At 42.6% G+C, this 22,165-nt stretch overlaps 2 protein-coding genes across 3 annotated transcripts in view; one reads left to right on the top strand and one right to left on the bottom strand.

The window, feature by feature from the left end:
* Positions 1-12,247: 12,247 nt before the first annotated feature.
* Positions 12,248-15,148, top strand: mad2l1 (MAD2 mitotic arrest deficient-like 1 (yeast)). Its single transcript, XM_040182317.2, has 5 exons — positions 12,248-12,430; positions 13,383-13,529; positions 13,874-13,994; positions 14,446-14,549; positions 14,637-15,148. Exons 1-5 carry the CDS (start codon positions 12,367-12,369, stop codon positions 14,807-14,809), a joined length of 609 nt encoding a protein of 202 aa, XP_040038251.1. The 5' UTR covers positions 12,248-12,366; the 3' UTR covers positions 14,810-15,148.
* Positions 15,149-15,971: 823 nt separating this feature from the next.
* Positions 15,972-22,165, bottom strand: part of pde5ab (phosphodiesterase 5A, cGMP-specific, b) — a 48,640-nt gene continuing 42,446 nt past the window's right edge. Inside the window, exons 20-22 of one of the 2 annotated variants that reach the window (XM_040182315.2) lie at positions 20,586-20,660; positions 19,077-19,160; positions 15,972-18,969 (exon numbers count right to left, since the gene is read on the bottom strand). In XM_040182315.2, coding sequence (XP_040038249.2) covers positions 18,850-18,969; positions 19,077-19,160; positions 20,586-20,660 — 279 coding nt within the window. In that variant the 3' untranslated portion in view covers positions 15,972-18,849. The remainder of the gene's footprint in view (positions 18,970-19,076; positions 19,161-20,585; positions 20,661-22,165) is intronic. The other variant, XM_040182316.2, reaches the window with a different exon arrangement.

Below are 22,165 nucleotides of genomic sequence, written 5' to 3'. Positions count from 1 at the left end.
AAAGTGCACAGAGCACTAGATGGGAGGCAACACACACATGGAATCAATTTTCATAACCTAATAATTAATTTACTTCATATCATGATAGTCCGTCTGTAAGCAGAATCCCTTAACATTTTTTTTGCCATCTAGCAATTAGAGGTAGTCCTAATACAAGTTGAACAAATGACCAGTTTATTGCTTCACAATTGGTCATGCAACAATCACAGTATGAAACAGTGTTAAATAAAAAAGGAAGAGTAGATTATTTGGAAATTGTATGATTCTTGTAAAATAGGTGTGTATATGTACAGTTTACAGGATATAGTCTGTTCAGTCCATGAATAGTGTGTGCTTGAAAGTTCCACGAGTTCCGTTCTGGTCCGGGTCTTTATGTGTACTGTAGCTCTTAACTACCTTACTATCTGTCTATCTGACGGCAGGACTGGGTTCTCATGTCTTCTTGATAAGCAAATCAGGTTTAGTCATACGGTAGGCCACACCGCGTCCATGATCTGGGTTTAGCTCGCCATCTCAGCATTCAGATTCACAGGATTCAGATGCTTTTTGTGTGCATAAAAAAAACAATCTGAGTTTCCAGTATGGAATTATTCTACGTAATTACTTCAGTTGATACAAGTTGGATGTCAAAATCCGGGAGGTTCATTCTTTCACATCTCATGGGAAAATCTTGGAAGGATAAACAGATTTCTTATTTGTGGGGAGTTCCCTTGAACGGAACGCAAAGTGCACCCTCTTAAGGCAATAACTTTTACTACTCCTGAAATTAGTAGCCCTAATTTCATGACTGTTACATCGGATTTACAGAGATTAATCTAACCTTCAAACTCAGACCCACAAAACACTTCATACATGTCTCAAAATAAGCTTCATCTACAACCACTGGCAAAAAATGTTCATTCAGAAAACATCCATGTCACTCATAACACACTGACCTAAAACACACTTACACTTGGTTTCAGTGCTTTGTAGCAATTGAAAAAAATGGTATTAGAAAAGACTCATTTATTGTTATTCAATCCAATTCACTTTATTTTGTATGTTTTACAGTTTTTTCAATTGCTAACAAGCATAGACCTTTTTCAGTGTACAATGTGTGTGGTGGCGGGCGTGGTTTGGCTCTGCTGCAGAGTAGAGAGAGAGCAGGAGTGGCTCAGGGAACGGTGCCAGGTGGAGGCATAATTGGCTCAGCTGCAATCAATAGAATGAATTATTTGTTTCCCTGTACAAAAGCAGCAGTAGGGGCAAGCCGGGGAGGGGGTTGGTGAGAGAGGCAGTCGAGACGAGGGCTCTGGACTAGAAAAGCACGTCTGTAACTGTGCTTAAAACTGCTGCAACCATGACAACCCTGTGTAAGCCGTGAGCAATACAACTCTAAACAAAAGCCAACACTCAAGGTATACTTCTACCCGGGACCCCAGGGAACCAACCACCATGTGAAAGTGACAAGGGTATATGTATGTGCATGTGGAGTGTGAAGGGAGTGACCGGTGTGATGTCAGAGTCAGTCAGTGGGGGATCTGGGCTCTGTTGATGAGCCCGACTGCCGACGGGAAAAAAACGTTTGTGTGGAGGGAGGTCTTGGTCCTGCCAGATGGAAGGGGCACAAACAATTTTTGTTCGGGGTCGGCTACAATCTTTTTAGCCTGCTTCAGGGTCCTGGAAGTGAACAAGTCCTGGAGAGACGGAAGATTGCAGCTAATCACCCTTTGTGCAGAGCGGATGACACGCTGCAGTCTGCCCTTGTCCTCGGTTATGGCTGCAGCGTACCAGACGGTGAGGGAGAAGCAGAGGATGGACTCGATGATGGCCGGGTAGAAGTGCACCGTCATCGTTTTTGGCAGGTTGAATTTCAGATTCTTCAGGAAGGATAGCCGCTGTTGAGCCTTCTCGGTGATGGAGCTGATGTTCAGCCCCCACTTTAAGGTATCCACAGCCATGTCGGGGGCGTCACACAGTAATGGGGAAGGTGAGACTCGTTCTTCCTGAAATCCACAACCATCGCCACTGTCTTCAAAGCATTGAGCTCCAGGTTGTTTTGGCTGCACCACATCACAAAATGGTCAGATTCCTACCTGTAGGCGGACTCATGCCCACCAGAGATCAGTTCAATTAGGATAGTGTCATCCGCAAACTTCGGGAACTTGGCGGACTGGTGACTGGAGGTGCAGCTGTTGGTGTACAGGGAGAAGAGCAGAGGGGAAAGAACTCTCCAAGTCTTTGTTCCCACTCCTAAATGCGTGATCCTTCTGTAGTCGTAGTTTTCTGAGTTCCGCTGTAAAGCAGGGTTTGTCGTTGTTATAGCTCACCCTGGTGCATGATGGTACACAGCTGTCCTCACAGAAGCCAATGTAAGAAGTCACAGCCTCTGTGAACTCATCCAGACTGTTGGTAGCAGTCCTGAAAAAATCCTAGCCTTGCAGTCCAAGCCCGCCCAAAGATCCTCTAGCGCCTCACTGGTCCACTTCTTGAATTCCCTCACCACAGGTTTGCAGAGCTTTAGTTTCTGCCTGTATGCAGGAATCAGATGGGCCATGACGTGGTCGGAGTGTTCCAGTGCAGCACGAGGGACGGCGTGATAAGCCCTGCTTGTCAGGGGTGGGTGGAAGGCAGGACTCAAATGCAGACGTCAAAACACAAAAAGACTTTAATAGTCATAAACTCCAACACAAAATGGCTAAGGGGCAAAAATGCATACAAGTACCAGGGGAAAAAAGGCAGGCAGGAACTAGAGACATCCAGGACGATAGACAATGACGCGACAAGTGACACAAGAGACACACTGCTTAAATTGGACACAGGTGGAAACGATCAGACAATCACAGGGGATGACAGGACAAGGCAGGAAGTGAAGTTACCCAGGGAGACAAGAAGCAGAAACTACAAAATAAGACAGGAAATAAACCACACCGTGACACTGCTTACTGTGTTGTAACAGTGATTTAGCGTGTTCTCCTCTCTGGATGGGCATTTAATAAACTGTTTGTATCTAGGAAGTTTGTGGCTATTTTTTTGTTAAAGTACCCAAGGACAATAACTAAGGATGTTGGTCCGCTCCACACGCCTTATCTGGTCGGCGAGTGTCCGCTGTGCCTCTTGCACGTTGCCCGTCGGCGGCATGTAAACACGACCAGGATGTGTAATGTTTCTGTAGGACAGTTTATTCTCCGGCTCTCGCATACATGGTTACTGTTACCCTACTCTAACTCATATCAACCACCATGAACATCACAGGATAAATGAAGTAAACTCAGGGGAGTGTAAAAGGGTTTACAGTTAATGAAGGATTCCAGATCAGGAGAACAGTGTTGTAGGATCACTGTTATGTCGTTGCACCAGCTGATGTTGGAGTAGAAGCAGATTCCTCCACCCTTCATCTTGCCGAAGCACCATGGCAGCCATCTTCGGCGCCACCTTGCTTTAGTTAGCAGAAAGTCAAAGAATAATCTATCCAAGCCAATTGCAATTTCCGCTCAAAGCCTACACAGGTGTTGTGCTTTAGGCTCATCACCATGTTTCAATAAAAGGCGATCGCTTGGAACTGATTTTGTTTGGAAATATGGCTCACAGAAGACAGGTCAGTAGAGAAAGAGGAGTGAAATGAGGGAGAGTTATTAAATAAAGGAAGCACATTGGGAGATCTATTAATCCGCATGCAGGCAGCGTGTCTAAACAGAGCCAGCTGAATGGGTTCTTGTGACTGTGTGCCTTCGTGATTGCGTCAGTGCTGCAAGGACAGAAGAAGAACAGATGTGTCCTTCCATCTGGTCAACCCCTCAGAGCATTTGTAGGCGTCGTGAACAGAAACAAGAGTTTTATATTCATATATAAATCTGTTTAGTTAGCCCCAGGAAAGTGCACATATTAAAGTATTACCATGGACAGAAAATAATGCCAAAATTTAAATTAATAGCTCCATTCTGAAAGTGAGGAAAAAGAGGAAACTATACCTAAACGTGCAACATATAGTAAACAGAATAATTATCAAAGCGGATTCTCCAGCAAACTAGCAGAATTGAGTAAATGAAAATAAAAAAGTGAAGGATCCCTGTCTCACAGAATGATTCCACAAGGCCCATGGCAAAGTACCTTGCGGTCTTCCTTGTGAGGCTTGGCTGATGACCTGTTTTCGGCCTGTTGCATCTTTTTCAGTATTATGCAATATATTAAATGATTGAAAAAAAATTGAAAAATGCTTTTCATTTCCTCACACTTCAAGTCTGATGATGTCTTTGTGTGGCCATTTAAAATATCTACACTCTAGCCCAGGGTTCCCCAAACTTTTTCCAGTGAGGGCCACATAACTTTTCCCTTCTCTGATGGGGGGCCAGGGTCAGTTTCAACAGAAAAAGTGTGACATTCGCAGGGGTCCCTAAATGTAATCAATTTATTGTTTTCCAGAAAACATGCTGACACTCCAGCGCACCACACATATCCAAATATTAATAACCCTTTCTGAGATCAAATAACCCTCTCTGGGTTCTTCACAGAAAGAAAGTTATGCTGTGCCATGCACAATCCTAGATAAAAGGTAAACTTCACTTGTCACAGCAGAATCTCAAATGTCTCTCAAAGTTCTTGTGTTCTTTGTAGGTTCCATAGGCTAGCCCAGTAGACACCACTGTAGGCTCCCCCTCATCAACTTCCCCCTGAAAAGCACAAAGCAAGCAGGCTAAGAAACCAAACTAAGTGATACAGCACAATGCATTTCAATACCAGTATGGTTGTGGAGATGGATTTTTATCCCAATAGATTTTATTATGATTACATTTGTTGATACACAGAATGACTGATATAAGTCAGAAAAGTGAGCTTACCTATGTACTGTGTGTTCATCAGTGTGATCTGTGGGCCTGCATCTGGCTGGAGAGAAGTTGAATGTCCGGTTCCATTCTAGTCACAGCCAGTCTCAAACACTGATGCAAATGTTCATCTGTCAATCTTGATCTCGTTGGAGTTTTCAGGAGTTTCATGCGTGAAAAGGTTTGCTCGCAGATATACGTGCTGCCAAAAAGTTTGCGTTAACTCCACGAATAAAAATAAGAAGCTCCGCGGTGTCCTGCACGTCCGTGCTCTCATCCAGTGCTAATGAAAAAAACTAAAAATCTTTAGTCTTCTGCTGCAGCTGGGCATACACATTACCCCCAATTTCTTCAACACGTCGGGTAATTGTACTTGCCGACAGACTCACGGAATTAAAGACATCTTTCTTCTCGGGACAGACCTCCTCCACGACAACATTCAAACATTTCTTGACAAACTCTCCTTCAGTGAAAGATTTACCGCAGCTTGCTATCAGCTGAGCAACACGGAAGCTGGCCCGAACTGATGCTTGGTTCAGCTGAGTTTGCCGTACAAATGTAGTCTGCTGAGCGAACAGTCCAGTTTTTAGCTTAGACATTTTTTCTGCTCGCATTTGGCCGTGCAGGCTAGCATACTTGTCTTTGTGACGGGATTCATAATGTCGGCGCAGGTTGTATTCTTTGAATACTGCCACCGTCTCTTGACAGACGAGACAAACAGCCTTTTCTTTCAACTGAACAAAAAAGTAATGTGTCCACTGCGGGTTAAATACCCTGCATTCTGAATCAATTTTTCTCTTACCACACCGTTTTGCCATTATTGTGGAAGTTGCATTCCACTGAGAAAGTTGAGAACAAGCGTGTGTCTCGTTTATTTTTCACAACGGATGAAAAAACAAGATGGCGCAGCCCTGTAATGTCCCTATCAACGGGCTCTACGTCATCAACAACAACAGAACATTTAAAGGGACCGCGATCCGTCGAGCAGTCGTAATTACTTGTATGACACAACCATTTACCATAACCATTAGCCTTTTCTCGTCTCTGTATTGTTCAGGGGGCCGGGTCAAATGTGGAGGCGGGCCGTATGCGCCCGGCGGACCGTAGTTTGGGGACCCCTGTTCTAGCCTATCACTAATGTGGTCAGATGACACGTTGTAACAGTCAGCAACCCTTAACCCCTAACCTTAACCCTGCTAAATACCTGACCCTAACCCACAACCGAACCTAAATCTGATGCAGTTTCTAAGCTTAAACCTTATGAGCTCCATATTTTCTGCTTTCTAGCACACTTTTGTCCTTGTTTGAAAAACAAGCTTTAAAATGGCTTGCTACTTAATGAAGTAAGTCTTCATTATGGATAATGAACTCAACTTACAATCCTTTTTCAAATTTAGCCTCTGGATGGAACAATAGTGGACACAAACACTCCCATACACAACAAATCATTGACAGCAATCCAATGAATCTCCAAGCTCTCAGCTTTCTGTTACCAACAGAGAGCAGTGCAAGCGTACAGGAAAGAAGAGATCAAGACTTCACCTGGCTCAGGATGAGTCAACCTGGACACACGCAGTCGAGGGACCATGTTGTAGGGAACGGGGAGAAACGAGACCATGGAGGAGAAGGTCCATCCATCCATCTTCAAACCGCTTATCCTGCACACAGGGTCGCGGCGGGGCTGGAGTCTATCCCAGCTTACTTTTGGCGAGAGACAGGGTTCACCCTGGATTGGTCGCCAGCCAATCGCAGGGCTGACACAGAGACAAACAACCATTCACACCCACACACCTACGGGCAATTTTAGAGTCACCAATTAACCTAATCCCCAGTGCATGCTTTTGGACTGTGGGAGGAGGCCAGAGTACCCGGAGAGAACCCACGCAGACACTGGGGAGAACATGCAGACTCCACAAAGAAAGGGAGGAGAAGGTGCAAGGGGGAATAGACAGTTCGTGAAAATGTTGAGTAACCTTCAAGTACGCTGATTATATTGTTTGAAAATAATGTTTACATGCTTTTCCAGTTCCTTTTTCCCTTCCACCTTATCCAAAATACTATTTCTATTCAAGTGTGCAAGCACAAATGATGCCCAATTGAATTTCTGTAAAAATATGTTTGGTTGAAAACAACAATTGTTTCATTAGGAACCATTATCTGCCCACGTTCGAACAAAGACTATCTGGATCCAAACGATCAACATTTAGCTAAACCAACATTTAGCTCAAATATGTCTTATGCCCCTGAACGGCTATGGAGTCTGTGAAAATATGGTTACAGTAAATATTGGTTTCACCCCAGGAAAACATTTATTTACTTCAAGGCAGATCAATATTGAGGTCTCAAATAGATCTGCCTTCACCTGGAACACCACAGACCGCGTAAACAAAAGCACACGGTGCCAATACATTCTGACCCCCACCTCGTCCACTACCAATCTTTAGTCTTTGCCCTCGGCATAGGACACTCCCTCTGGGGTTAGTTTAAAGTGTGACTGGAGACTATTACAGAATACACTTGTTACATATATAGTGTCCTTTCAAGATTAACTTTTGTCTTCAAAAGTGGGCGACTGTGGGTGAGTGGGGAGCACGGTCGTCGTCCAATCAGAGGGTTGCCGGTTCGCATGTCGATGTGTCCTTAGGCAAGACACTTAACCCAACCTTGCTCCTGTAACTGTGACTACAGTGTGTGAATGTTAGCTCTGTGTATTGTAGCTCCTGCCTGTCATCAGTGTATGAATGGGTTGTGAATGGGTGAATGATGTCATGTAGTGTTAAAGCGCTTTGAGTGGCCGGAAGACTAGAAAAGCTCTATACAAGTACAGTGCATTTACCATCTTCACAGGAAGTTAACATTAAACAATGGAACTACTACGTTTAGGATGATAAGATGGTTTTTAACCTGATTTAGCAGCAAATAATGTCACTAGCGAGCGACTGCAGGTGACAAAATGTTAATATTTATTTTAAGTTTGGGAACAGGACACACATGCAAGTCGGCTTGAGGAAAGGCCTGCCCTGAGCATACTCTCACAGACTCTCACATGCTCTTACTGTCCATTAACGTTGCAGGATGGTTTACTTTGGAATTAGGGGCTGAATGGTAGAGGGACATTGATCGAACATCTCACGTTGTGAGTGAGAACCAGTTGACTTTGCAGTTTCCCTGTGTTCCTGTGCACTATTTTCTGATCACCATCCTTGTATATCAATGCATATGTGCAGAGATGAGGGATTTTATTTAGATATTATGCAGGTGGCTTGACTGAGTAACTGTATATGCTCTCATCCCACCCATCACAAATTTGATGTGGTTTACTCTGAAAGGGCTCTCTGTCCATGGTGGGGGCATGTATGCTCAGGCTGTAGGCCGTCATATAAACTCACTAGTCAAAACAAAGCAGCACAACCTGGGACTTTACAAGAAGAGTATTTCTACAGTTTCAAACTGAACTTGATGTGCTTACAATAAATATACTTGCTGAAAACCATAGTGTTACGTTTACAGAGAGGTTAACTGTAGATCATTCTGTTGAATGTCTATGTTCACGTTCCGTGTGCACGCTGCGGGACACCGTACTCGAAAGGTGTCACACTGACCTGTGATGCATCATGTTATGGACTCGGTGCTGCATGTCTACAGGATGGGAGACCAGTTGCCTACGCGTCTCGCACGCTCACAGACACAGAAACACGATACGCTCAAATTGAAAAGGAGCTGTTGGCAGGGGTGTTTGCATGCATCAAATTCAAGGATTACGTGTATGGGATGCCCACGGTGGTTGAAACTGACCACCAACCCCTTGTCACAATCCTGAAGAAGCCCATCCACACTGCTCCTGCTCGACTGCAAAGGATGTTACTACAGTTACAGGCGTATGACATCACACTGGTCTAGAAGAAGGGTAAGCACATGTACCTAGCTGATACCCTATCACAAGCTCCGGACAAAACCATCTCACAAGGTCCAGCTGCAGACAACACATATGAGGTGATGTCTGTTAGCTACATCTCAACCAACAGACTGGAGGAGCTGCGGACCCACACGGCACGGGACCAAGTGCTACAGACTCTCAGCACAGTCATCCACCGCGGATGGCCTGGCAAAGAACGCAGCGTCCCCCCTTCCATTCGTCCATTCTTCCCTCACAGAGACGAGTTGGTAGTGGAGGAGGGGATAGTTATCAAGGGCCACAGAACTGTGATTCCAAGTTCTCTGCAGCGAGAATACATTAACATCATACACCGAGGTCACCCAGGTTTGGAGTCAACCAAGCACAGAGCCAGGGGCACAGTCTTTTGGCCGACGATGAACAGTGACATTATGGAGGAGCTGCTGTCGTGTTCAGTCTGCAACAGCACCAGACCACACCAACAAAAGGAACCTCTATAACCTCATCCAGTTCCAGTCTTGCCATGGTCCCCGGTGGCTGCTGATATGTATGAGTGGCACGGACAACAATATCAGGTGCTGGTAGACTCTTACTCGGGATGGTATGAAATCGACCTCCTCCGAGATGCAACTTCAGCAGCTGTGATCACAAAGCTGAAAAGACACTTTTCGGTTCATGGTGCGCCTCACACCCTCATCACAGACAATGCAAGGCAGTACACGAGCCAGCGTTTCAAGGATTTTGCCGAACAGTGGGACTTCAGCCATGTTACCAGCAGCCCAGAGTGTCCGCAATCGAACGGATTGGCAGAAAGGGCGGCACGCAGTGCTAAACAACTGATGGAGAAATCTCACAGAGATGGGACCGACGTCTTCCTCAATCTGCTGAACATCAGAAATATTCCCCGTGACCCAGCCTTGGGCTCACCCGCAGAACGTCTGATGTCACGACAGACGCGCTCAGCTCTTCCAGTACCAGACTGTTAGAGCCAGCCCCGAAAATCACCAAGCAAGTCACTGCCCATCTCCAGAGTAAAAGACTCTCCCAAAAGTGATACTATGATTTGTCCAGCCGCCCGCTACAGCCGCTCGTGGAGGAACAGGTCGTCAGGATGCAGACCGCCAAGGGACATGACCGTCTGGGTACTGTGAAGGAAAGGTGCAAGCAACCGCGCTCCTACATAATCGAGTCCGATGGAGGGACCTACAGGAGAAATCCCCGTCATATCCTTCCTGTCGCTGAGCCATCAGCGGGGCAGGTCGATCCTGTGGACTTTGATCGTCAATGTGCCGCTCCAGCTGCACCGGACGGTCCCCCCTCCACGCCGCAAACGCCCCAACTAACTCCAGCAACACCTCAACGATCAACTAGCGAGCAGCGGAGGCCTGCAGCTCACTCTCTTACCGGGGCCACGCTGGGTGACTCACTGTATACGACGCGCTCAGGTCGCATTTGCAGGCCGAACCCAAAGTATGAACAATAAACATTGAGCTACTGTAAGCTGTGTAAATAATTAAAAATAAAATAAAAAATAAACGAAATTAAGGAGAGCTGAATCCGCACTGGACTCTATGGGACTTTGTATGTCTAGTTGAAGTGCAATGTATGTTGGACTGCCTTGCAGTATGAATGTATAAGTTGGTTACTTACTGTTCAAATTTACTTAAAGATGGTTGTTTGAAACTGTTGCTAATTTCTATTCAGTATAACAATGTTGTAAGGTTAAAACAACTATAGCCATGTTATTATCTTGCGAGTTAATGCCCGGCCTTCCATCGTTCTCCATGAAAGGCACGAACTAAAGAAAAGGGATGTAGATCATTCTGTTGAATGTCTATGTTCGCGTTCCGTGTGCACGCTGCGGGACACCGTACTCGAAAGGTGTGCGTGCGTGGTGATGTCGGGGTACGCGCATCCTCCCCGCCGAGTAGTATGGTGTAGCCGGTAGAAACACGACTCCACGTGGGTTATAAGTTTGTGCAATAAACCAACGGCTTGGATTCAAAGTACGGACTCCTCACTCATTTCGACATTAACTGAAAGAAAACTGGACTGGAGTAACCATGTAACAGGCTCTGGATTTTCTGAGCTCCAGCTGTTTCCGACGGAGTGCCAGGGAACACGAGGCAAGGCTCCAACTAGCTGAGCAATGCATGCACGTCACTACAGCCAGACAGATCCAAGTAGGACAAGCTCAGCACATACCAGAATAGGAAAGTGTGGCAAACACCTTATTAAATTCAATAGAGACCTAGGTTAATATAGTATGTACTGTCAACGTGTGATTAGCAATGCTGCACACCTTTCCAGCCTATGAGTGAGGATTGAAGGAGTGTTTTGCGTTCTGATAAAGGGTTTAAGGAATGTCATAGCACTTAAAGACACAATTTCTTACAGCAGATATTCTCAGTAACTGAGCAAGGGCCCATATAGATGTATTGCGTTGCAGAGGTACTGCCAAATAGTTTAAGTCAATTTTAGAATTTATTTTTGGGGCTGGTTTAAAAAGCAAGATATTTTGACGTTACAAGGAACCTTCAGTCTTCAGACAGGAGAGTACTCGTAACTAGTGATCTGAAGTGAAATAAAACAAATACGTCTAACTAAAATTCTGTGGAAAAGCTCTTGCAGAGTTTTTCTGCAGAGCTCACAGAGTTCCTCCTAAAAAAAGTAACTACAGACAATAAGTTTGATCGTCCTTTAGCGCAGGGAGATGAGTTCCAACTACTTCACATCCTGTTAGAAAAACCATCCATTAATTCAAAGCACATTTTTTCCATAATTCATTTTAAACCCAAAAAGCAGAGTTATGTTGAGACAAACTTAAGTAGAACTAATGAATCAGAATAAACAAATAAATCATAGACCACCATACAAACAATTTGAAAATAGCAGGGATTAATATTACCCGACAGTAAATCAAAATGGAGGCCACAAGATTAGACTGGTGTTATCGTTGGTATGCTTTTGTGTAGCTTGAAACTTCTTTAAGTTAAGAGAAGTGTACGGAGCGATGACGTCAAGTGCAAGAGTGGAATTGCGGTATGCTTAAAGTCTCTCCCCAAAGACATTCATGGTTTTGTATTTGGTTTTAAGTGCAGAAATTCTCAGAAGTAGTGATGTGAAGAATTCCAAAAGAGAGCAAGAGTGAGACCGTGTTTCTCATTTGGTAATATTCCAAATGTTTTCCTATCTCATGCAACTCGTCAAAGTAGAAAAAATGTATTATGTTGACTCATGTTAGCTCTTGAACCTTTTTCTATGTTTCTATATATGCAACACGATAGCTACTACCTCGCCTTGTGAATACAACTAATTCTGATTCATAGTGTCCAAATAATTATTTTACAGTTATTTTACACAATCAAACGTCAAAAATTCTGTGGACTGTTGATTACAAAATGAATGAATGAGTATCCTCTAGGTAGGAAAGCCAATCTGCATGAAATACATTTACCAAGCATAACGTTGAGTTATCGTTTACTGCCCTCTAGTGCACCAAATAGTTATTGTAATTAGTTGCGTCATCAACAGTGCGTCTTATTATTCTACGCATGCGCAAAAGTAGGTGCAGACAAATTTCAAACTGGACGGCGGGTAGTTGAGGTCTGGTCAGAAAAACACACAGCAGGGGTTTATTGTCAAGAATTTCACCAAAAGTTGAAGAAAATGACCAGCACATTGAAAGGAATTACTCTGAAGGGTAGCGCTGAGATGGTAGCTGAATTCTTCTGTAAGTATTTGTATTCACGGTAATCGTTTAACCGCATTCCACACGCAAACATGCAGTGCTAATATGCTAACGCGAGTGGGCCCGAGCTCCGTGCCGTTTAACGTGCAATACTTTCAACTTTCAACATGTGAATTGGAGCTTAATGTTAACCACCAGTTTACATTTGGGATGTGATCAACAACAAACCAAAGATACATTAAGTTAAGATAGTTGTAATTTGAGGCTCGAACGTATAACGTTACACAGTTTACAGTGAAGCGTACCGCCCACCAGCTACTTTAATGGTGACAATGCGAGGCCTGATGTAACGTTAGTTAAATAAGTTACTTTAGATTCTTGGTTAAATAAGTTACGATAAAATAATAATAACAGATCAGATACGGAGAGATTCGAAATTACATAAGTAACGTTTCACTGTTTAACGTTAACAGGTTTATTGTCATTCGGTTCGCGTACTTACTTTACTGTTAGCTTACTGTGTTACTTTACTGTTAGCTTAGTGTGTAGCTAACGTTACATTGAAAAGCAGACATAAGGCAGCTGTAATAATAAGCGATAATAGTATAAGCAATAAGCGCTCGATTTTTAAAAATTATTTGTGAATCCATCCTACAATATACTTTTCGATAGCACCACATTTTCATTGCAGGTTTTCGCATTGCATATACCGTTACATATTATTACGGTTGTGAGGGGGCGTTTCATTTACAGCCCATATGTCAAGCAAAATCGGGCCGGCGTGTGGGTGAGCGCATGAGAATGACTGTGCACCATCCTCGCGGCCCACCCGTCGACCGCACGTGTTTTGTTGTATTTATTTGTTAGTTTGTGTTGTATACACTAACACGACATATAGAAACAGAAACGTATTAAACTCCGAGTGGCTGTATGTTTCTCTCTCTCTCTCTCACAATAGTTTCATGTTGTCTGGGACATTTTATTCTCTCCACAGCTTTTGGCATCAACAGCATCCTGTACCAGAGGGGCATATATCCTCCAGAGACGTTCACCAGAGTCACACACTATGACATGAGCCTCCAGCTTACCACTGATTCCAAACTGAAGAACTACCTGACAAATGTGGTGTCTCAACTCAAAGGTAGCCTCAGCAGTTTGCTTCTTTGTGTTTTCCCGTGGAGATTATGTTATTTTTTTAACACAACCCATAAAGCTTTATACAGCTACATGGTAATTTCGTCATATGCTTTGTTGTTCCTGATCAATAGTCTCAAATCCACAGGTTCAGTTCATAATATCAAAATAAATTATTTGTATATTAATTCATATTTAATTTTCAAGATGTGCACTACACTTTTATATCTTAATAAGCATTTCGATAGTAGATACAGCAGGAGTACAATCCAGAGAGATTTTTGCATTGATGTATTGAAAATAAGTTCTTAGTCCCACTATTCAGTCAGTGAATGTGTTTCTGTGTTTCAGAGTGGCTGTTTGAGTGCACAGTGCAGAAGTTTGTGTTGGTGATCACATGTCTGGAAACCAACGAGGTGCTGGAGAGATGGCAGTTTGACATTGAGTGTGACAAATCAGCCAAAGAAATCAGGTCAGCCCCGCTACCGTCTAGTTGCCCTTTTTTAAAGTTTCACAGTATTTTATTTTGCTCCATTCTTTTAAGTAGCGTGGTAATATTCCAAACAGCTTTACTGTTAGGTTTAGGTGATGAATAAAGTAAAGCTTTGGTGTTTCTCAGAATGTGTTTGGTCCAGGTTGTGCTTGTTCCCTTTCACATCGCACCAAAAGCGATGCTTCGCCCCGCTCCTAGTCCCTTGCACTTAATATTTATTTAGTGTATATTTTTTAACATTCCGATTATAATGTCTAGATATAAAGAATAAACCGTCTTTGTCCTCTGCATACTTGCATTATTATATAATCTTTGGTATAAAATGGTCTGGAAATTACAATAATATTGTTCATGACAAATAATTTTGGTGCAATAAAAGTAGTTAGAGTGACAGCCCTACATGTTAACACATTCCTCACGTGTCCCTCAGTGCTCCCAGAGACAAGTCTATTAAGACCATTCAGGATGAGATCCGCTCAGTTATCAGGCAGATTACAGCCACAGTTACTTTTCTGCCACTGCTGGAGACCCCGTGTGAGTAACCAGAGCCTTTTCTACCAGTAAACTTATTTTTCTCAACTAACATGTCAGTTGACGTGCTGACAGTTGCCTCCTCTCTAGGTGCATTTGACCTCCTCGTCTACACCGACAAAGACCTAATGGTTCCTGATAAGTGGGAAGAATCTGGTCCTCAGATCATCGACCAATCAGAGGAGGTGCGTTTACGGTCTTTCACCACCTCCATCCACAAGGTGAACAGCATGGTGGCGTACAAGAGGACTGACTTGGCTTAGACCTCTAAACCACAGTGCTCGCTATGAGCTGTATATACCACCAACCCTCTTCATCCCCGCCAATAGAGAACAGTAGATTCTACAGAGTATTCTGTACACAGAGAAGCCAGTATCCTTCTGCCATTGTTTTCTGATCTTTACTTTGTCTCCACCTTTACTTTGTCTCCACTGATATTTACTATGTAAATATTTCTCATTAGCCCTGATCTGTCTGTCAGAAACTGTCTTTTTCTTTGGTTCGGCCTTCCCTTTCTCCCAGATGGTCAACGTCTTTTTTAGAAGCTACTGCTTTATATGTTAATCCTTTTTAACATGTCATGAATAAATGTATTTCACAAATGTTTTTTTTTTTCTGGGTTTTACTGAAATTGAGTGTGGCAGTGAAACATGCAAAACCATCACAACAACCCGGAGGCTGAAATTTTAAGGACATCAAGTATTAGGTTTTACAAACGCGGTGTGCGTGGACGGGAGGGGCTGTGTGTGTGTATGTGACACGCGTGAGTGACAGACGGAAGGAGACCAGGGAAAGCTGAACGAATATGCTGCGTGATTTAAATACCGTTAAAAGAGAATGTACACCAAACGCAATGTATGGCGGCCGGTGTTGAATCTGCGGCGCACCGCCACAAATTAGTCTACGTGTGGGAAACATTGACATTTAAAGACGTGCAGAAAATGAAAAGCTGATCAGCTAAAGTTATCTCAAAGGCTTAAATGTCAACCAAAACCAGAAAGATGGGGAAGAAAATCGAAAACTCTGCAACTGAATTCAAAGAATATACCCAGCCAATGATCCGCTCCAGATTAATGAAGGTCTAAAGCACATATTTTAAACTCTCGGCCTGCTCTGCTTAAGAGCGAGGGGCTGGGGGTTTGAGGGGCTCATCTCCATCAATCATGGTCGCAGTATTCATATATACTGGTAAACTAAACAATCTTTTTACTCTGTAAATTTCAATAAGAGAAGGTGATTATGATTAAAAAATACCAAATGTGCCATCATATTGGTTCGTTTTCAGCATCAGTTATGATCTATTGTAAAGTATAACTAGTAACTCGTCACGCTGCTCACAATTAAATGCAAACATTACTCCCACCTCTCCATATACAGGAAAGTTACCTCTTATGATGGGAAAGCAATAGGTGCAGAGACATCTGGTTCAGTGTACACATTTCTTTTTTTAATTTGTGTTGGTCCTATTTTATCACACGGCAGTGGTTACATGTAGACCCATTTCCCTTTGAAATTGCAGCCCTAGTTTTTGGCTATTTTATATTTTGAAAGTAACGTTTCAAACATCACAAAACAGTACATATCCAAATGCCACCTGAAAGAGTTGTTCCTAAGAAAGGTCCTTCAAAAAAGCAGTTTAAGTATGAAAACTACATTTCCTTTATAAGGAACTTTGTGCGCTCGACAAAAGGTTGAGCTTACGATATAGAAACTATTATAAATACGTAAAACAATAAATATACAAAAGTTAAGACTGAGTTATATTTCTTCTTAGTAAAGACCCTTGTGTGTGTGTGTAGTCTGTGAACATTTAACTTATCAGATTATTGCAACACTTTGTAAACTATGTAGCTAGTACAGTATCTGTATTCCACTTAACTGGTGCCAGTGTCTCACCATTCAGTGTTCCACTAAATTTCCCACTACCTGTGTGTGATCGTATAAGTGAGACTTCAAGATGATACCAACTATGTGCAAAGATAAAAAGGCTATTGTAATAAATATAGCTTAGTGCTGACTGTTATTTTCTCTGGTGAGTGACAGCCGTGGAAAAAACGGTGGATAGGCCGGTCTCAGTTTGGAGAAATTAGCAAAACATCTGAAAGCATAACATACGGGAGGATTGCTACAAAAAAGCCCAGCGGATAGCAAGTGAGCTTCTATGATCAGAATGGTTGTAAACAAGCCAGCAATAGTTTAGACAGATCATCAACACACATATACACAAACACCACATTTTGGCATATAATTCAATTTTACCTTAGTTTTCTCTTCCACATAAGTTTAAAACACATTAGTCTATGTTGGCTTTAAGGTCAGACAGCAGTCTGCTAAGATGACGTCACCTCTTCGGTACTGGCGAATACGAATTCGCTAGACATGGTGGCAGCATGGCTCTAAGGATGGGTTGGTCTTGACTGAAATAGCTCAGCGGCCCTTAAAGGACTGCCATTACGTTTTCAAATTACACATGGTTCTCAGAGGATGCATTGTAATGATTGAATGGGTGACTTTGTGTCGTAGGAATTGAACGTATTGTACATATTGTACGCTGTTCATTGACATTACATTACATGACATTACATCCATGTCCATGTGATCCATTCCGGGCATCCTCCACTTCCTTTCTTCCCTTTTTCCCCATCGAAGGAGTTTTTCCTTTGCCGAAGTGAGGGTTTCTGGACAGAGGATGACGCATGTGCACAGACTGTAAAGCCCTCTGAGGCAAATTTGCTATTTGCTATTTTGGGCCATACAAAATAAAATTAATAATCAGCGTTACTTCTGTTCAGTGCTAATTAGCTAGTTAGCATCATAAGGCGCTGGACTTAAACAGTGTTTTATATAACTACAGGACATTCGGTATATGTAGTGGTAACCAGAAAGAGAGTGTGTGTGTGTGTGACAAAGTTATCAGTAGCCTGTCACAAAGGCACACCCTCTAACGTTATGCATGGCAGTGGGGACGGAATGGAAATGATATGCCGATGTTGGTGCCAGAGTGGCGGTTGAATAAAATCCCCAGCTAGAAGCTGCTCTAGTTGATTATAAAGATCAACTGCTGTATGCTACAACACATCACATCAATACAGCATCATGGAACGTGGTGCGTCTGTTGGTACACTTTTGAAAATTATACTTTTGGGACATCAAAATACCCTTGACTACCCCTTAAGCTCATGACATGCTAAACTAAAAACATGGCAATCATGGAGCTACGGTCGCCCTGAAGTGCAAAACACAAGGGCAAATAGGAAAGCACAACGGCAAATAGGAAAACATAATAAAAAACCAACATAAAATTAACTTCTTAGGGAAGGGGTAGGGCCTTATAGCAGAGGACGGACCCTTCTGATTGGACAGACGGCCCGTCTGTCTTTTAACAGGAAATGATACAGGGCTCTCAAGTGTCACGCATTGAGAGTTACAGTCACGCATTTCGGTCTCTTGTCACGCACTCCCGCCACACATCCAATTCCTCACGCCAAGGAATCTGACTCCGGTCCCCGAGCCGGGTCCGCCGTGGCGTCCACCAGCCGTAGCGTCGCGGCACCCCAACCCCCCTTTTATTTACAACACCCAAATATAATTCAACAACAAAACACCGGTAAAACAATGGTGAAACTGTGCAAATAGTTAAGGAGTCACAGTAATTTGAATCCTCCATGTCACTTCCCACGAAAGGCTTCGGATTAAGAGGGTTAAAAGACAGACTGTCCAATCACAAGGGTCCGTCCTCTGCTATCTGCTATAAGGCCCTACCCTTTCCGTAAGAATTCATTTCGTTGTGTTTTCCTATTTGCCGTTGTGTTTTGCACTTCAGGGCCACCGCATGGAGCACCTCAACCCGGCAACCTAAACATCAGCATGTGAACCTGCTGGCATGCTTATGTAAGCATTTATGTCAAAGCATTGCTGTCATGACATATCCTAAATCAGTGATGCTTCAGCATTTCCAGGCCAGAGTATATCAATTGGTGAGTACAACCATATCATCAGTCAGGTAGGATGGAAAAACCAACAGAAATTGTTTGTTATATATTTCATTTTTAAGAAAACCTCTGCATAAGTTGGGACCCGAATCTTCTCAAGGTTTGTTAAATTTGAAGGAGTGTGTCTACTCTTTTACTTTCAAACAAGTCAAACATTTTCTATTTTTCACCAAACAATCTTTTCTTGACAGAGCAATGGTCTTATTTGTCCTTTCAGGTGACATGGTAATTTCTTGAAATTCTGAGAGACCAATTTGGAATGAAAAGCCCCTGGAAAGGTGTGTTTGTTGAAAACCAAACTGGTGTTAGTATCACACCAAGCCGGTAACGAGCCCTTTCTCGCTCTCCTCGGCCAAACGCTTCCAATGCTGCCGGTTCTTCTGACATCCTTCTAGCAGCGGGGAGCAATACTCCGACATGCCAGCCAAGGTCTGTGACAGTGAGCAAAGAGCATGCTTATTTGTCTTTGGGGAAAGAATACAAAAATTCACTCTGTTTGTAAAATAGTGTTTACAGCAAGTTAAATTAGTGAATTTACCTCATATAACTGAGTGCAGATTGCATCAATGAACGACACCTGCATGCTGGGTATTTTATCTTTCTTCTCACGATTCATCAGGTCCTAAGGTAGAAGGATAAAAAAAGGAATGCACAACATTTTCCTGACATGTAACATTACGTAGTGATATATTTAAATTAGGGCTGTCAATAGATTAAAAAAAAATAACTAATAAGGCGCACATTTTGAAATACATTAATCTTGATTAATGAATGTTGTTGTTACAATGTTGTTTTTAATGAATGTTGACAAAATCTTAAAAGTAGTGAGTTTTAGAAACCATGTATTTCAGACACTGTTGTTTAATTGTTAATGTTATTTTAAACACAAAACTACACACATTTGATCATCTTGGAGGCTTAAATTACACCGGGTGGAACATGTTGAACGACTCTTACTGCTGTCCTCCTGCACTTTGCTCTCAACGCTCGTTCATTTAAAGGCTGTGTTTGAAGTGCCAACAATCTCCCCACATTTAGCAAGGACGTTTTCAAACCATGGTCTTTTAGGGACAAGTGGTGGTCCTCTGCAGACTGTTAGATGTTGAGATGGAAGTAGCCTAGCAGCTAGCTTAGCATTGGTGCTTTTTAATGGTCCGTTTGCCACTCACCCCTCTACTGTTCTACACGTGGAGTAATTCCTCTGCACAGATCTCCGTTGTATGTCGCACCTCTGTTTGTTTTACTTGCAAAGCAAAAAGCTCTCTCCATCTTGATGTCACGTTAACTGACTGCAGCTAGCGGCCGTTTCGTTTCTGAGGTCAACTTCCGGTTTAAGTAAACCAGAAGTAAACAAACGAATGTTAACTACATAGTTAACTACAACTACACATTAATCGCATAGATTAACGCATTGATGTTGACAGCCCTAATTTAAATTGTTTGTTTTGTCAAAAGGCAAAACCCCAAATATTTTAAATATATGCCAAATCCTCACATTTGAAAGGCGGTAGTATTATTGCTTGAAGAATTAACAAGATATGTATATACTATTTACTTGATCGGCTGCCCAACCTCAAACAAATTAAACACTCCAAGAAAAGTAGTGGGATTCAAAATTACGTCACATAAAACCAGGTTTTTCTGTATGGACAAAAGGAAGTTAAGGTAATCTGTATTACCCCTGTGGGGCAATATGATGCACTGCCAGCAATAATACAATCAGCACACAATTCACAAAAATTATAGTGTTAATCAGGTCAGAGGCACAGACAAACTGGCAGGAGGCTGATTTTAAGGATGAAAAATGGTAACATTAAATTATTTAGGGGTTCAGTTATCAGTTAACAGTTATCAGAAACTCGAAAACAAACAGTTTGACATTAAGCGCGATACTATGAGTATCACGCTTAATGATACCCAACATATTTTTATGACAAAAACGCATGAAGATTAAAAACAAACCCATACGTATCCCTGAGGCACACCACAGCTTAAAAAGGTGTTTGTCAAACAGAACAACCTTGGAAGTGACACACACTGCACTTACACTGGGCTCAATGTTCAGCTCCCGTCTTTCCTTATCCCCTTGCTCGAAGAACTCAGTGGCTACCAGCTCCGCGATCTGTGCCAGAGAGCTCAAATATTACCTTCAACTTGAAGCAAACGGGAAAATGGGAATGGGAAAATAATGTGACAAAAAATATTTCAACAATATGTTTTCTTTCTTTATGCACATACCAAGGACAGTAAAGTAACTATTAAGATATCACCACAAGGCAAACACTGAGACATATTAAGATTAAACCAATTTTTTAAATCCTTTTCTTAACATAGAACAACAGTGATTTACAACATGCATTCTTCAGAAATTGCGCTTTGAACTCTGGCTTTCCTGCTTTGGTGATTAACTTAACCACATTACTTGCTTCAACAGCCGATCCTTTTCGGCTTTATGGAAAAGACATTGCTGAGACTTCAGGTGTCTCTGTAGCTGCGTGGTTATGTTCAGATTTATGAACACAAATCTTGTATCTGAGGACTGGGGCACAGCTGTTTTCATTAATAAGCACCCGCTTATCAACACGCAGCTACATGCACAGATACATAGAGTGCCTGTCTGAACCTCACTCCACTGGGCCTGTGGTTCCTAACCAGATGCAGTCTAACGGAGGTCAGCAGGGAGATGAAAATACAGGGAAAGGTATGGAATGCATAAGGAGAACTATGAAACAAATATTAGGTGTGTGAAACAGACAGACAGAAAAGAGGGGGAGGAAGAAGGAGTGGGAGAGGGAGAAAATAGAATAAAAGGTAGGATAAACTGTAGAAGCTAGTAAGAAGTGCTGCACTGCACACATAGAAACCTTTTAGCATGTTCCACTTTCAGTTAAACTCTAATCAGTGATGTCACACAAGATGCATTGCTTTTGAAACTAATGAGAAACACATTTTGTGACATCACTGATGGCAGGGCCAGAAGTGAAATATGCTAAAATGTCTAAGCCAACAGAGATTGCCCCGGCAGCTTTCAATTCTCTGTTAATCGAGATAGAAGTACCCAATGAATAATATTACTCTAATTATAACTCAGCAAACAGTGTTTCTTCTACCATTTACCTAATTTATGTGCATATGTTTCATCTCAGCTCAGTGTGAGTCTCTATTGCCCATTGGCCACACCCTGAAGCAGACCACAACCAGTGAATGTTGGACCTGAGCCTCTTATTATTATGGGCGAAACCGGCTGCTAGATTCTCGCAATATTGTGACAGCCCGCCGGAATAAGCATTAAGTAAAGCGTTGGTGAGAACTATAGTGTGACGGACCATTTGGTTTCCTGTGCGGAGTGTAATGGTAAAAATATGTTATAACATTGTTTTGTGCTAAAGCCGTGTCTCAAGTGTCCTGTATTTGACCCCGATGTGCAAAGAGCAGCATGATACAAAATGTTAGTTTGCAGCTGTGCCCCGAGAAGGGAGGACGGTTGACTCGATCTCATAGAAGCTTCAAAACAAAGGACTCCTGTTCATGGCCTTGGTTCATATCTTATTCGGTACGAAAGTTCCTGATCCAAGTTTTACTTTCATATCAATTAATTATGATTTGCACCGGCCACTGAGGAGGATC

This window comes from Gasterosteus aculeatus, chromosome 7 (assembly GCF_964276395.1).
Source record: "Gasterosteus aculeatus chromosome 7, fGasAcu3.hap1.1, whole genome shotgun sequence".
Classification (NCBI taxonomy): Eukaryota; Metazoa; Chordata; class Actinopteri; order Perciformes; family Gasterosteidae; genus Gasterosteus; species Gasterosteus aculeatus.
The sequence above is the reverse complement of the archived record's forward strand: the minus strand, read 5'-3'. Positions and strand labels throughout refer to the sequence as shown.

Coding starts and splice junctions, on each gene's coding strand:
- mad2l1 (XM_040182317.2), top strand. CDS start 12,367: ATGACCAGCACATTGAAAGGAATTACTCTGAAGGGTAGCGCTGAGATG. Junction 13,530..13,873: donor TGTGGTGTCTCAACTCAAAG/GTAGCCTCAGCA, acceptor TCTGTGTTTCAG/AGTGGCTGTTTGAGTGCACA. Junction 13,995..14,445: donor AAATCAGCCAAAGAAATCAG/GTCAGCCCCGCT, acceptor CGTGTCCCTCAG/TGCTCCCAGAGACAAGTCTA.